The sequence below is a fragment of the Diabrotica virgifera genome, chromosome 6, assembly GCF_917563875.1.
Source record: "Diabrotica virgifera virgifera chromosome 6, PGI_DIABVI_V3a".
Lineage (NCBI taxonomy): Eukaryota > Metazoa > Arthropoda > Insecta > Coleoptera > Chrysomelidae > Diabrotica > Diabrotica virgifera.
Window position 1 is genome coordinate 228,964,944 of NC_065448.1, and position 15,537 is coordinate 228,980,480.

A 15,537-nucleotide genomic window follows, 5' to 3' on the forward strand; every position below is an offset into this window, starting at 1 on the left:
TCAAGATGTGCGAATCATAGAAAAATTATACTGGCGTCAAACAGCGACAGCTTGCATAAATGGAAAATCAACAGAAATATGCAAAATACAAAGAGGTGTCAGACAGGGTTATATACTGTCCCCACTGTTGTTCAATTTGTATTCAGATAGAATATTTAAGGAAGCGCTGCATAATTTGGAATGGGGTGTGAAGGTTAATGGAATTCTAATAAATACAATCAGCCATGGGCCTTCTAGGCCTGGAGAGCTAAACTATATAATAAATACAATCAGATATGCAGAAGATACAGTTATTTTAAGTGATGATATGAATGTATTACAACACCTTTTAAATGCCATTGACACAGTGGGAAGAGAGTTTGGCCTAAATATAAACTGTTCAAAAACAAAATACATGGTATTTAGCCGTTTGGCCCATCAAGATTCACGTTTATATGTTGATGGTTATATAATTCAAAGAGTACCCAGTTTTAAATATCTTGGTTGCCATATTACTGAACAACTAGATCCAGATAAAGAGATAAAATGTAGAACAGAGATAGCCCGCACGACATTTTTAAAAATGAGGTCATTCTTCTGTAATGATACCTTGCAACTTCAACTTCGAAAGCGCATGATTAAATGCTACATTTGGTCAGTCCTCTTGTATGGTGTCGAAGCATGGACATTAAAAATATCCACCATTAAGCGTTTGGACGCCTTTGAAATGTGGCTGCACAGACGTATTCTGAAAATACCATGGACGGCTATGCTGACAAATGTGGCAGTCCTTAAGAGAGCAAATGCTACCCGCGAGCTGCTTGATAACATCAAATATAGAAAGATGGCCTATTTTGGACACGTAGTAAGGGGAGACCGGTATAATATTCTTCAACTTATTATGATGGGTAAAATCGAAGGACGCAGAGGAATTGGTAGAAAGCAGGCCTCTTGGTTGAAGAATATCCGGGAGTAGACAGGAATAAAGAAAGCAGAACACCTATTAGAGTAATCAAGTGAATAAATCATAACATTTCTTCAAAATACCTTAACGCACAGCCTTGTACACAATATCGATAACACCAATTACCGAATACCTTGTTATCGGTATTGTGTAGAAGGCCGTGCGTTAAGGTATTTTGAAGAAATATTGTGATTTATTAACGTGATTACTCCGTCTGTTGGGTAGACGGAGTATAGAATAGCTCGAGACAGAGACAGTTTCGCCCTGTTAATCGCCAACGTCAAGGGGACTTGATAGGGTACGTTAAGAAGAAGAAGAATGAAGGAAATGGATGAAGATGATTGTTCGGGGGTGGCTAACCATGCACATTGCTATATAGTTTTTGTTAAGTTGACGACTGGTTTGTCTATTGTCCCTTATTTTTAGCGAAATTTCTTCCTAAAATGAAAATCAACCATTTCACTTAATTTTCTTTAAAGTACTCTTTGTCCGTATTTTTTGTATGCAGTCTAGACTCCCGTAGTCTCTGCAGTATATCAAAAAGCTTAGTTGTTATAATTTTTACTGGAGAATGGTGTTACACCAGATTTAAGTAGTACCGTCATACGGGGGTTAGTGCTTTTTATTTGTAGAAACATTCTGAAAAAAAAACACAATATAGCTACATGCCTTGGCTACGTGTCATACTAGTTTTAATTGAAGTTGGTCTGCTGCCTTTTTTTATTTTTTTTTACTTAAACAGTGATCCGTTTCACCCCACCTGGAAAGGTGAAACGGGTCACCCATATATTTTAACGGAAAACTCATTTTAAGAAGTTCGTGTGTAAAACGGATCATTAAAAAAAAGTTTTAAAAAATTTCCAAAAAAGGATACCAAATGGGAGAAAAACAACTTAAAGTAACCTGCTATGCAGACGACGCAATACTAATCTCTCAAAGTGAAGATGATTTACAACGTATGCTGCACGAATTTAATAGATCCGCTAGAAAATTTAACATGTTAATTTCCATAAAAAAGACTAAATGCATGGTTATAACAGCAGATCTAATAAGGTGTAAATTAGAGCTGGAAGGTCAGATAATAGAATAAGTGATGGAGTTTAAATACCTGGACATCACACTATGCAGCTACGGAAAGCTCGAAACAGAAGTGGAAGATCAGGTGATTAAAGCAAACAGAGCCGCAGGTTGCCTGAATGAAACAATATGGAGAAATAAAAACATCGGGAAATAAGTAAAAGGCAGAATTTACAAAACAGTCATCAGACCAATAATGACATACGCGGCAGAAACACTACCTGATACAGACAGGACAAAAAGAATGCTAGAAACAGCAGATATGAAAACATAGCGAAAAATCGATGGTAAGACGCTGTGGGATAGAGGTTGAAGTGCAGATATACGAAGGAGATGCAAGGTGGACAACATTAATAACTGGGTAAAAAGCAGAAGGGTAGAGTGGAACGATCACATAAAGCCGAATGACAACAAATAGAGTAATAAGGACGGCGAGAGACGGTTCCCCAATAGGAAGACGATCAGTGGGAAGACCACGAAAAAGATGGAATGACAACTTACTGGAGGCACATTGAAAAACAGACAGAGTAATGTCTATATAAAAAGAAGAAGAAGAAGAAGACCGATTGTACTACAAATTCCAATATGTCAGAAATTTTGTGCCTATCAGCTGACCAATACGTGGGCTCTCTTATAGATAGATATTGAGCATCTACAGCTCTGTTTTTTCTATTCACTTTATCTTTCACTTCTGTTTCGAGTATTCCATCATTGGCTTTATTATCTCACTCTTGAGCTCCAATTTTCGTCTAAATAGATTTTTTTCTTTAGTGTTATATTCAATCATATTATGTGCATAAATTTTTTTATCAAAAAGTAATAATTTTTATTTGATATTCACAAAGCTTATAGGCACGCCATTGCTCCAATTCTCTATGGAATTTATGGTCTACGAGTACATTGTCTCTAATCTATAAAATCTGGGTTTTACTACGCGAACTTTGTAGATGCATTGGGCTCATTTAACACGTTAAGCCCCGGACCATCATGACATAATTTTTCTGTCAGACCGGAACATTTTTTTAATAATTTTGAAATAAGAATGTGTATAACTATTTATTTCTATTCTAAAATAAAAACAAAATACATTTTTTAAGTAAAAAAACAGCATGTACCAACAGGGTACACACGGTCTATTTATAATTATTTTTGTAATTTGTTTTAATGTGGACCATGTGTGCCATATTGGCTCACACCAGGAAGATAATCAAATACCTTCTCCCTAAGATATTTTAAGTTTAAAAATACAAAAACAATTTATTTTTTCAAAGAACATGTATGAATATTCACAAAACACTTAACACACATATATTCGGTATTAACGGCACATGCCGGACAAAAAGTGTATACCCTTTTGGCATTCTTCATCGCTGATGCTCTTCCTTCACGGTTCGAAAAGTTCTTGTAACATGCTGAACACCTTCCCCTTTTCTCTTTCTCGTCCAACGTATGCAGAGTTGTTAAAGAGTTTTCAGAAGTTGTTAAAGAGTTTTCAGAAGTTGTTTGAGGCATTAAAAGACTTTGAACAATCTGTTCACGGAACTCAGTAATTTAGAGATGTTTGCCAGTAACAGATTTGTAGAGAACTAAAGAGTTCACAAGTGCGGTATTTGTTAGTAATTCCACAGCCAATTTACGATACCACTTCATACTTCGTCGAACAGGGGAATTATATGCAGCCTTTTGATCCGACACATCGATAAAAGATTTTGCAGAATTATAGTCAACAATGGTCGATGGTTTGGGAACAGGTCCACGTTTTGTTTGAACATCTATCATCAAAGGAATATCCTTGGTCGTTAAAAACAAAACGTCCCGTTTATCTTTCCAATTTCCGATAACAACTTTTGTATTACTCTGTAGATACTTCATGTCACCTCTTTTTAATTTTGCATTGACTACCGCTTTGGGATTATGTTTCCTATTGGAACGTAATGTTCCGACTAAATGGGTTTTCCTATTATTTAAATCATGAGCCAAGTCAACACTCGTATAAAAATTATCAGTATATAAACTTCTGCCTGTATCTAGAAGCGGTTGCATAAGTTCCATCACCACTCTGGATGCTAACGACTTTTCAGATGGTTGCATCTCTTTTCCACCGTACACTTTAACGGCGTACGTATATCCATCTGCGACGCAAAGTTTAAACAATTTGACTCCATATTTGTGTCTTTTTCCAGGAATGTATTGCAAAAAACTAAGTCTACCACGAAATGGCACCATAGTTTCGTCAATACATAACGATTCTCTAGGAGTACACATTTTCTGAAACTTTTCATTTAGTATTTGTACAAGAGGAGAAATTTTGTAGAGTCTGTTTCCAGGTGGGCAGCTCTCGTTATCTGAAATGTGAAAGAAGTGTAATAATATTTCAAATCGACTTCTACTTATTTCACACATTTTAGAAACTTCATTTTTGTAAAGTAAATTGTTACTCCAATAATTTCTGAGTTTCGGTTTTCTGTCTAACCCCATCCAAATAATGAGAGCCAAAAATCGAAGCAATTCTTTTCTGTCAATTGGTCTCCAGTTACTCATAAGCGAATGTTTCGTTATTGACTCATTTACAATACCAGCGATTATGGTTTGTTCGGCGTATTTATTAGTTTCAGTAACCAACAAATCTTGCACTTGACGGTCGATAAACAGTAGGTAGAAATCTATTGGTTTGTGGTCTGTAAGTTTTGCGAGTTCTTCCTGATTTATTCCTGAAGTAAATGATAGTTCGAACTTATTGAGATCATCTGGATTTGGCACATCGCTCCATGTTATTTTATTTCTTGATACAACATCGTCAATAACAGCTTCCAGGCTAACGTTTGCAGATTCAGCTTTTTCTACAAAGCAAAAAAAAAAGTAAACTACAAACAGAATTTGTGCATTCCTAAATAACTTACCTATCCTTCTTGTATCAGCCTCCTTTTGGATACAACTAGGACCTGCAGTTATTTTATTTCTTGATACATCGTCAATAACAGCTTCCAGGCTAACGTTTGCAGATTCAGCTTTTTCTACAAAGCAAAAAAAAAAGTAAAGTACAAACCGAATTTGTGCATTCTTAAATAATTTACCTATCCTTCTTGTATCAGCCTCCTTTTGGTTAGAACTAGAACCTGCAGTAAATTCTTTGCAATTTTGTGTTTGTTTGCAAATTTTAGCTTTTTTTCTACGAGACTCATATTCACTACTGTATGAGTCTGAAGAACCATCAGTAACATTTTCATTGTACACTGGATCGGCATCAGAATCATAAAACGTACTTTCAGACATACTACTATCACTAAAGTCACTCTCCTCAGCAAGTCTGCGAAGTTCGTCTTCCGATAGTCCTTTACGGAACATTATCTTAGTTTTTAGTTCCACTTTTTAACAAAAAACTGAAGAGAAAATAGTGTTAGCCTCGTTAGACGTTCGAACCGATACTGACTGAAGCATGTTAGAAATTATAACCTAACCTGTTTGTGAACACGTGGTTTAACGGACCAACCTCTGATTTTGTTTACCACAGACCGTTTACACACATTTATACATAAGAAAGCACGGCAAATGCGATCCTCGACGAGCCACGGCATTAGGAACACGACACTTCGCTGTGGCCTGATAGGTACACACGGTCCCAGATAAAACTAGAGTGTGTGCCAGTGTGGTACACATGGGGCTTAACGTGTTAAGCGAGTTAATTTTAACAATTTTGTAACTTTGAACTGATTATGATTTGTATTCAAGAGCTAAGTTTTTATATAATTCAACCTAAAAAACAATGTTAATAAAAAATTTTGTGAGTTGAGCTCAGTCTATCATCAAAATAGTTACGTTTTTAGGAGTACTTACCAGAGTAAAAATTAAGAATAAATCGTACAAAAAAAACGGAGAGTAACATTTCTACAAGAATATACCGCTGAATATTTGGTTAGTGTAGGAGATGAGGAGGATAAAGTATGCAAGACTGAATTCCTAAGCATTTATTCAAAAAATCCACGAAAGATTTGAGAATATGTTGTTTAAAATAAAGTCAAACAGGACTACTGTTCCTATCTCTGATATGGGAGTGTTTTAAATTCTCTCTCAATAACGTTAATAAAAATGCACGTTTTAGTGAAAGAAAATAGAGCTAAGCTTTTGCAGAAACATACAGTTTTAGATTTAATTAAAAAAAGTAGGGCCATTTTTGTGAAACACGGTGTCGCCGGAGATTTTTATGAAGTTACTGTCTTGAAAAAAGACAGACCTATCGCAATATATGTAGTTGTCAAGCATTATAAAATATATTAAGAAGCCTCTAAAAGTTGCGAAAAATAAAATAAAAATTGTAAAAAGCTTTTTGCCTTATTAGTCCAGGGTAATAAGGATTTTCTCGGGACACTCAAAGATCCAGGTAGCTGACTACTTTTTTAGTTATTGTAGACCTATACGAAGAAAACTTACCTGTTTCCTGCCTAGAGTTCGCGTCCGTTTTTTAACTATTAACAATTTAGTGCAAAAATCGCGATTTTTTAGATTTTTTGCACTACATTCAAAAACTAAACATTTGACATAAAATTACAAAATTAAGTTTTTTAGAACATTAAAAAACCTTCAAAATGCCGATTTTTGAAAGTTAAAAAGTTAATTTGTTGCTACGCAAATTGTAAAATTAATGAAAATCGTTATTTGTTAAGAGGATCGGAACGTATTTTCGGCTGCAATGCAATTCAAATGGGGATTAATTTTTTTCGAATCCTGAGAAAACTAATAAATATTTTTGAAAAATTTAAACGCAGAATGAAAGATCACGTTATTAGCGAGGGCCGAAAGTCCCTGAGAACTTCTATAATGTTTATTTTAATAAGTTACAGGGGTGAAAATCTAAGAGAAAATTTAGTGTGATTTTTAATCTCAAATATTTCATTCAAAATAAAATTTATATTTATTTTAAGGGACTTTCGGCCCTCGGTAATAATTTAGTCTTTCATTCTGCGTTTAAAATTTTCAAAAATATTTATTGGTTTTTTCAGGATTTGAAAAAAATAAACACAATGCCGTGGTAAAATTTTCAAAATCTATCTTTGTCTTACAACGCACTCAGCCGAATATAATATTGTCAGCATATATTGTCAGTCAGACACTGACAATCAGTGACAATTTTAAATATTTGACATTGCATCGGGAATATGTTGAGTTACTGATTAAATATTATTGAAATATAGTGTATTTGATAAATAATTGATTTAAGACGTGAACTTAATAAAAAGTTATTTATTGTGTACTATTTGTGGAAGATCCAAGCAGAGAATACATCAGGATAATATATTCTGTGATACAAGTATTTTGTTGTTAAAGATGTTCAAAATTGTAAGCTTTTCATAACAATATATTATTAAAAAATCACTTTAACACTTTTCCTCTTTTCTCGATTGAGTATTAGTCTTTGTTGTACAAATAAATTATTACAATCACTGAATACATAGTTAGTGAAAAAATTATCACATTTATTAACTGAATTAATAATTTCCAATTATAAAAATAACAGTTATCCAAGAACATTCAAAACCCATCTCTTGAAATTAATAATGACATTTTCAAGTAGAATGACATTCTAGTAATGTTTACCTATCCATACCAGTGTGAATTTTACTACGCGTAATTTGCCGTGTAAAGACAGAAAAAGTAGGGATACACGTAAAATATTTGCGAATTATGTACCCATAGCCTTAATTACTTTTACTAAAACAACCTTAGAACTTTAATGTTTCACCCAAAGTTGGATTTTGGGGTACTTAACAAACCCCCTAAAATTTGAGACTGATCCATTAATTAGTTTAAGAGTTATTCTATTTGTTTATCCCAGAGACCTTTATTTTGCAATAAGATAAGACAAAAAATAATAAAGATAGAGCAATTCCTAGTATTCCAAATAAAAGTAGAAGAGTGATAATATTAAAATGTAGTAAAAAAAGATAAAAAAATGATTAACATAGTCAAAAATGCTAATGCCAAATTTTTAAAATTTTGTAGTTTATAAACATTTAGAATAACTTTAAAAATGTTGCCCGTAGAAACAATCTTTTTATATATTCGAAAAGATAGTATTTTAACACGAATTTTCAAATAAAAGAAAATTAGCCTGGGCTCATTTTGGACAAAGTTAACCATATGTTTTTTTTTTTAATTCACAGCTAATTTGTTTATAATAATTAATGAATCTCATTAATGCCATTTTAAAGAAGGAGATTTGTATTTTTTTTTTAATTTGCACAAACATTATACCTTCACAGCACCCTCTACGATTTTAAAAAAATGTAGTGCAAAAGATTACTAGGGGGAACCTACAAATCCAGCGAGTTAAAATACCGGAAAAGCAATTTCAGACGAATATAATTTGCTATATCTCCGGATTAACTCAATGGATTTTTATCGTTCTTTTTTTAATTGGTATGTAATTTTTACTTACATTGCAAATATGCAATATGTTTATAAATTTATTAATTAATAAACAGTCTTACTTGTTTAAACAATTCTTGAAAAAATATTTTTTTCACAAAAATCTATTTTTTTAATCATAGTATCATTAATGATGACAGAAAAAGTTAAAGTACACTTTAATAAATAAATGATTTTTATTAGATAATTATTTATTGAAGATAATTTATTTATTAAAGTATACCTTAACTTTTTCTATGAATTATAGAGATAGTATGATTAATATAATGGATTTTTGGGAAAAAATTATTTTTTCAAAAATTGCTTAAACAAATTAGACTGTTTATTAATTAATAAATGTCTAGACAAATAACATATTTGTAATGTATAGAAAAGTTACATACAAATTAAAAAAAGAACGATTAAAATATATTCAGTATATCCCGAGATATAGAAAATGAGTAGTTTTAAGTTGTTTTTTTTTGTTTTTGAACTCGTGCATTTGTCGGCTCCCAGCTCCCCCTTCACTTACCACGACTACTCACCAGTTAAACTACATTTTTCAAAATTCGTGTAAAATATCAACTTTTTTAATATGTAAAATGACTTTTTCTACAGACAATATTTTTAAAGTTATTCTAAATGTTTTTAAACTACAAAATTTCACAAATTTGGCATTAGGATTTTTGACTATATTAGATAATATTTTTATCGTTTTTTAGTACATTTTGATATTATCAGTTTTCTACTTTTATTTGGCATACTCAGAATTGCACTAGCTTGATTATTTTCTGTCTTATGTTATTGCAAAAAAAAGGTCTCTGGGAAAAACAATTAGAATAACTCTTAAACTAATTAATGGATCGGTCTCAAATTTTGAGGGTGTGTTAAGTACCTCAATACCCAACTTTTGGTGAAACACTAAAGTTCTAAGTTAGTTTTAGTAAAATTTATTAACAAATAACGATTTTCACTTATTTTGCAGTTTGAGTAGCAACAAATTAACTTTTTGACTTTCAAAAATCGGCATTTTGAAGGTTTTTTAATGTTCTAAAAAATTAAATATTGTAATTTTATGTCAACGTTTATATATTCCGCGAGTTTACCATACTTTTTATACACAGTTTTTATAAGACCTGCTGATAATGCCAATAAAGAAGTGAAACTTGGAGATCAGTGTTAAGAGGCTACGTCAGCGCGTCATCACTATTAATTCGAGAGATAGCAGCCGCACCGTTATTCGAAAGTTCTCCGAGCCTTTGGCAACAGTGCGTCGGCAGTATATGACACAATCAAAGACGAAGGCACAATATTGTGATAATAATATACCCATAAGCGTGATAAATGTTGCCAAATCAGTTAGTTAAGCTTGATTTCTTGTTATAGATAATATATTTTAGTATATAGTTGCAACGTGACACAAAGCTAAGAGTGGGATAAAAAAACTTTGTTTGAAGAAGGTGTATTTTTTTTGTTTTTCTGCAACGGCGTTGCAGACTCGTTTTTGTCATATTTAATTTACCTAATTATAGAGTAATTTCCACATACTAACATATTTCTCAAATTGAGCCCTGTACCGCCAATTTTTACTATATTACGTATATTCATGTGTGCCAAATAACTCGACAAAATATTACAAATTAAAGCTACAATCTTGTAATGCATTGTCCATCTGGATGACGCGCTGATAGGTAGCCTCTTAAGCCAAATTTCTTTACATTAGTCCTATGTTTCTTATAAATAATATGTATTTTTTCTGTAATATCTCTCTCGAAACTATCTTATGTCATAGTTTTTCATTATGTTACAACAAGGTCTGCAAATATTATATAAAAAATTGGTACCATTACTTTTATATTATAAAAACCAAGGTATGTACCCAATAGTAGGGGAGGAAAGTATGCTAAATGTGCAGTCACTCGACCGTTATGGGGACCTATTGGGTTGTGAAGATTGGGTCCTAAAACCAAAAAAAGTTAAGTACAGTTTTTCATTTTACTGGGGACTTTCCCTTTTGTAATTCAGTTTTCCAGTTCTAACAATCGTTTTTTCCGATTATAGCGCCATCTATCCATAATTCTAAGAAATGTCTCGAAAAAAAATACTTATTTATAAAATATAAAGGATTTCATGGTTTTTTTTACTTATTTTTATCTAAGGAACCCAAATCTGTAATCAAAATGGGGGCTCCTGTTTAATATTTTAAAGTAACCCCCCACCCCACCTCCGTTTAGGGGTCGTGTTTGGTGCCATTCGATAGATTTTTTAAAAATATTGAATACGTGTACCTACTTTCCAGTTTTTCGATCTGATGTTTATTTAGCGAAATATCGCGGGGTTCGTATTTAAAATTTTAAATTTACTCCCCACCCCTCTTCGTGGGGGAACTATTCGCTTTTTCTTGTGAAACTTTGTCACTCACCCATTTCCTTATGCCTCGCTCAAATCGTCAGATTTTTTAAACATACACTGTTTTGCATACCTTACATGCAAAACTTACCTTATCTTAATCTGACGATTTGGAGTTTTTTTAAGAATAGATTTTTGTTGGTTTTTTTTAATTAATTTTTTTGTATTAAGAGGAAATATATGGTAGAGGTACATTTACAGGGTACAAAGTTTCTCCCCATGTGTTAATCTGACGCTCTCGAGTAACTGCAAAAATCCCCGCTTGAGCTCCCCTACCACAATAGCTATTATTAAATTCAACACAATTCCTCTTATAGATAATAATGAACATTAATTCAGCATAACTTTTGTTTCAGTGAGGGCTTAAATGGGCGACAATGTCTGTTACGAAGCATCTGTGAAAATGCCATGGATTCATTGGCACACGAGGCCAATGGCCTGTACGGAAAACTCTTCAACATCGTTTTAACGTAAGAACCAAGTATTTATTTTTCTTATTAGACTCGTTATCACATATTTCCTATAAAACGGTTTCATTCAAATTGTTAAATATCGTAGATCAATATGTATTTAAAGATTTACTAAGTTTGTTAAACATGTTCAGATAAATTATTTGTGCAAGTATAGTTATATATACAAAGTGGAAGGACAAAAAAAACATGGCCATTATGAGGTACTACGAAATACGATATTTTTGAAAAAACAGAGCGAAACATCCATTTTTTATTCAAGGACGACACATTTTTTCGATAATTTCTAATATTTTACTTTCACCCCTAAGGCAGGGCAAGCATCACCCAACGTTGTTTAAAAATGTATGAAAGCCCTTGCCATTACCTATACACTAGTCTATAAATTTTTAAATTCGGTCCAGTACTTTATTTGATTTCTTAAAAAATCGTTATAAAATTAGCATTTTTAGCTGGTTACTTATTTCTTAATTCACGAAATAGACCAGTGCAGATAGCAAAAAAACAATAAAAAATTAATAGCAGGATGAGACCAATCCCAAATGAAAATACACATATTAGATAACATGTCGAACACTTTTCACCAAATCTGGATGAGGGGAACATGGGTTGGGGGAGCGCTTTTAGGGGTGAAAACGGTTAATTACGATTTGCGGCAAAACGGCACATCCTATCGAAAAAAGTTAAATTGCAAAGTTGTAGGCTATAAGAAGATCTACAACTTTTGTAAATAAGCATTTTTCACATAACCTCAAAATATTCGAGAAAATTGGAAAATTCCATGTTTTTGATTTTATTTTTTTTTCTCACTGAAAAATTTTTTTTTTACCAAATATGGTGGAAACTTACCTCTTTATGTCCCAAACACGCTGTAATTTTTCTGTATAAAAATATTTTTTAAAACTCTTGTTTTTTAATTTTACGGGAAAATGTAAGCATTTTTTCAATTGAAAAATCTCCCGAAATTTTTTTAGCTTTTTTAAAGAAGTTGGCATTTTTTTGTCTATTGAAGCCTTTATTTTCTGATGGTGTAAAAAAATATATACGTTACTGTGGAAAATTTTGTCACAAAAGGCAAAAATCGGAAATTTATTTTCAACCTCTCACCATTTTCAGATTCTCAGACGTAATGTAAGTTGCATAGCTGTGGAAAGCTCCATAGAGGAAACTGCAGAATCTGTAAGCATTACCGAATGTGATGAAGAAGTGCCATCAAAGAAGGAAAAAATTAATTAATTGATGAAAAATTGGCCATTAAAATTGTAATAATTACTTTCTTTTGTATTAAATAAACTTTTTCGTTAAAAAAGTTGTTGCGACTTTTAATTTGGTTCATGAGAAAAAAGTTTAAAAAAAATGTAGCTTATAGGTACAAAAAAATATAGGACTTAAAAAAAATATAGTTTAAAAAAAAATAAAAAACACGCTTTTAAAGCACTAAAAATTTAAAAATAACTTTTAAAATTAAAGCTGGTAATGTTTTATTTTTAAATTTTTAGTGCTTTAAAAGCGTGTTTTTTATTTTTTTTAACTATAATTTAGTCACAAAATTAAAAATCACAGACAACGGCATTAGTGTAGTAAGATTTTAACAGAGGTTCGTTACGTCTGAGAATCTGAAAATAGTGAGAGGTTGAAAATAAATTTCCGATTTTTGCCTTTTGTGACAAAATTTTCCACAGTAACGTATATATTTTTTTACACCATCAGAAAATAGAGGCTTCAATAAACAAAAAAAATACCAACTTCTTTAAAAAAGCTAAAAAAATTTCGGGAGATTTTTCAATTGAAAAAATGCTTACATTTTCCCTTAAACATAAAAAACAAGAGTTTTAAAAAATATTTTTATACAGAAAAATTACAGCGTGTTTGGGACAGAAAGAGGTAAGTTTCCACCATATTTGGTAAAAAAAAATTGTTTTTCAGTAAGAAAAAAAAAATAAAATCAAAAACATCGAATTTTCCAATTTTCTCGGATATTTTGAGGTTATGTGAAAATGTTTATATACAAAAGTTGTAGATCTTTTTATTGCCTACAACTTTGCAATTTAACTTTTTTCGATAGGATGTTCCGTTTTGCCGCAAGTCGTAATTAACCGTTTTCACCCCTAAAAACGCTCCCCCAACCCATGTTCCCCACATCCAGATTTGGTGAAAAATGTTCCACATGTTATCTAATATGTGTACTTTCATTTGGAATTGGTCTCATCCTGCTATTAATTTTTTATTTTTTTGGTCCATTTTAGAGCTATCTGCACTGGTCTAAAATAACGTCCGGCGTCCATATAATGATAAACACTTCCTCTAAACTTTCTTCCATGTTGATAAGCGTATGCGGAGTAGTTGTTGACAATTCGTTGAGGTAAATCGTCTAGAAATATGGGTGATGTTCTGTAGATTTTACTCCTTATGTGTCCCCACAAAAAAATCCAGGGAAGACAAATCTGGAAACAAAGGAGGCCATTCGATGCTGTCGCTTCACCCAATCCAATGCAGTATAAATTGTTTTGTCTAAATATTGACCAACAAGGAAATCTTAATCCGGAGAAGCATTCATCAGAATCCGTCCTGTTGAAAAATCGAGGGTCCTGCAACATTCTGTATAGTGCAGTCACTAAAGGTGGATATGAGCTATTACCTCCGATTTCGTTGAGCCTCCATCGATTTCCATGAAAATTGGTAAGTGGTTAGAGAATATTTCAAGGAACAAGGGTGACATGGTGCCAACTTGCGCTTTTACCCTGGGGGTGGATGCCACCCCTTCTGGGGGGTGAAAATTATTTTATTAAAAATAACCCCACAATTCGATAGAGGGACAAATTATAAGCAAAATTTGTTATATAAAATTATTAAAATCAAAACTTTTTGAGTTATTAAAGATCAAAGATTTTAATTTTTCGTGAGAAAAATTCATGTTTTTAACCGGTTTTTCATAAATAACTTAAAGACTATAAGTTTTCACAAAAAAGTTATAATTATTAAAATTGAGGCTAATAAAAAATTAAATAAACTCCTTACTAGAAAAACCTTTCAGTGTTAACTAAAAGTGAGCTATAGGTAATTGAATGTATATTTCTTTCGCCGAGTACCAAAATCTAAGTATTCAAGCTTAAATACCGGGAAAATTATGCATTTTATAACATAAACTTATTAAACATTTGTCAAATTTCATAAAAATATCTATCAAATAAGCCCTCGGAAAAGTTGATTGCATTAAAATTTATACACCAAAAATGTTTAAAAATGTATATTTTAAAAATTTTTCCAAAAAAAATGTTATGGTTTTTTGTAAATAACTCCGTTAATTTTTAAGATATCTGGTTCACGTAGAAACTATTTAAAAGTTGATTCCACGAGCTATTAAAAAACGTCAAAATTATTCATTTGAACCCCTTACTTTTTTAAAAATAAAAGGTTAAATGGCCCCGGTTAAATGGTTCACGCAGCAAAATTGAAATTGTAAACGTTTCTATCTCGGTTATTTTTTATTCTATGGAAATAGTAAAATGGGTAGAGTATTTGGAACTGAAAAAACTAAAATTTAGTTATGTATTATTTTTTACGTATATTGAGTATTTTTGGAGTTATTATCAAAACAAATGAAAAATACGATAATTTTAAAAATTCTGATTTTTTTAAATTAAATCTTTTTTTTTTTTCAAAAATATGCATTCTAAGCCAGTCAAAATTGTTGAAATTATTAACTATGCTAAACTAAAGAAGTTCTTGTGAGGATTACTACAAATTTTAATTTTTGTGGAAGAGGCGTATGTTTTATTTTTCACTAATTATTTATATGGGAAATAAGCCACAATTAAAATGAAAAAAATAATTTTATTAACGTTTCGACGCCCAAATCGGGTGCCGTTGTCAAAATACAAAATATTACAGTAATATTTTGTATTTTGACAACGGCACCCGATTTGGGCGTCGAAACGTTAATAAAATTATTTTTTCATTTTAATTGTGGCTTATTTCCCATATAAATAATTAATCATAAAAATGCCACAAGGAAATAGCTTCAGAACAACATAATTTTTTACTTTTTCCAAAAAACAAATCGAAAGGGTTCTCTTATTTTCATCATAACTTACTTAATTTCGATGCTAATATCTTCTACTGGAGCTCATTTGATAGGAATTCTGAAGTACTTTGACAAGTGTTTTACAAGTATATTCTATAAAATGCATCGTTTTCCCGTTATGTAAGCTTGAATACTTTGATTTGAGTACTCGT

At 31.7% G+C, this 15,537-nt stretch overlaps 1 protein-coding gene across 1 annotated transcript; it reads right to left on the bottom strand.

Annotated features, from left to right (window-relative positions):
- Positions 1-3,571: 3,571 nt before the first annotated feature.
- LOC126886312 (piggyBac transposable element-derived protein 4-like) lies at positions 3,572-5,686 on the bottom strand. The gene is made up of 2 exons (XM_050653186.1): positions 4,921-5,686; positions 3,572-4,860 (listed from the first exon to the last, which is right to left on the bottom strand). Exons 1-2 carry the CDS (start codon positions 5,363-5,365, stop codon positions 3,572-3,574), a joined length of 1,734 nt encoding a protein of 577 aa, XP_050509143.1. The 5' UTR covers positions 5,366-5,686.
- Between the last annotated feature and the right edge of the window lie 9,851 nt (positions 5,687-15,537).

Bases quoted from the DNA above. Each gene is read 5' to 3' on its own strand.
- LOC126886312 (XM_050653186.1), bottom strand. From the start codon at position 5,365: ATGTTCCGTAAAGGACTATCGGAAGACGAACTTCGCAGACTTGCTGAG. The intron at 4,861-4,920 runs GTAAGTTATTTA...TTTGCTTTGTAG, and splicing joins GGCTGATACAAGAAGGATAG to AAAAAGCTGAATCTGCAAAC.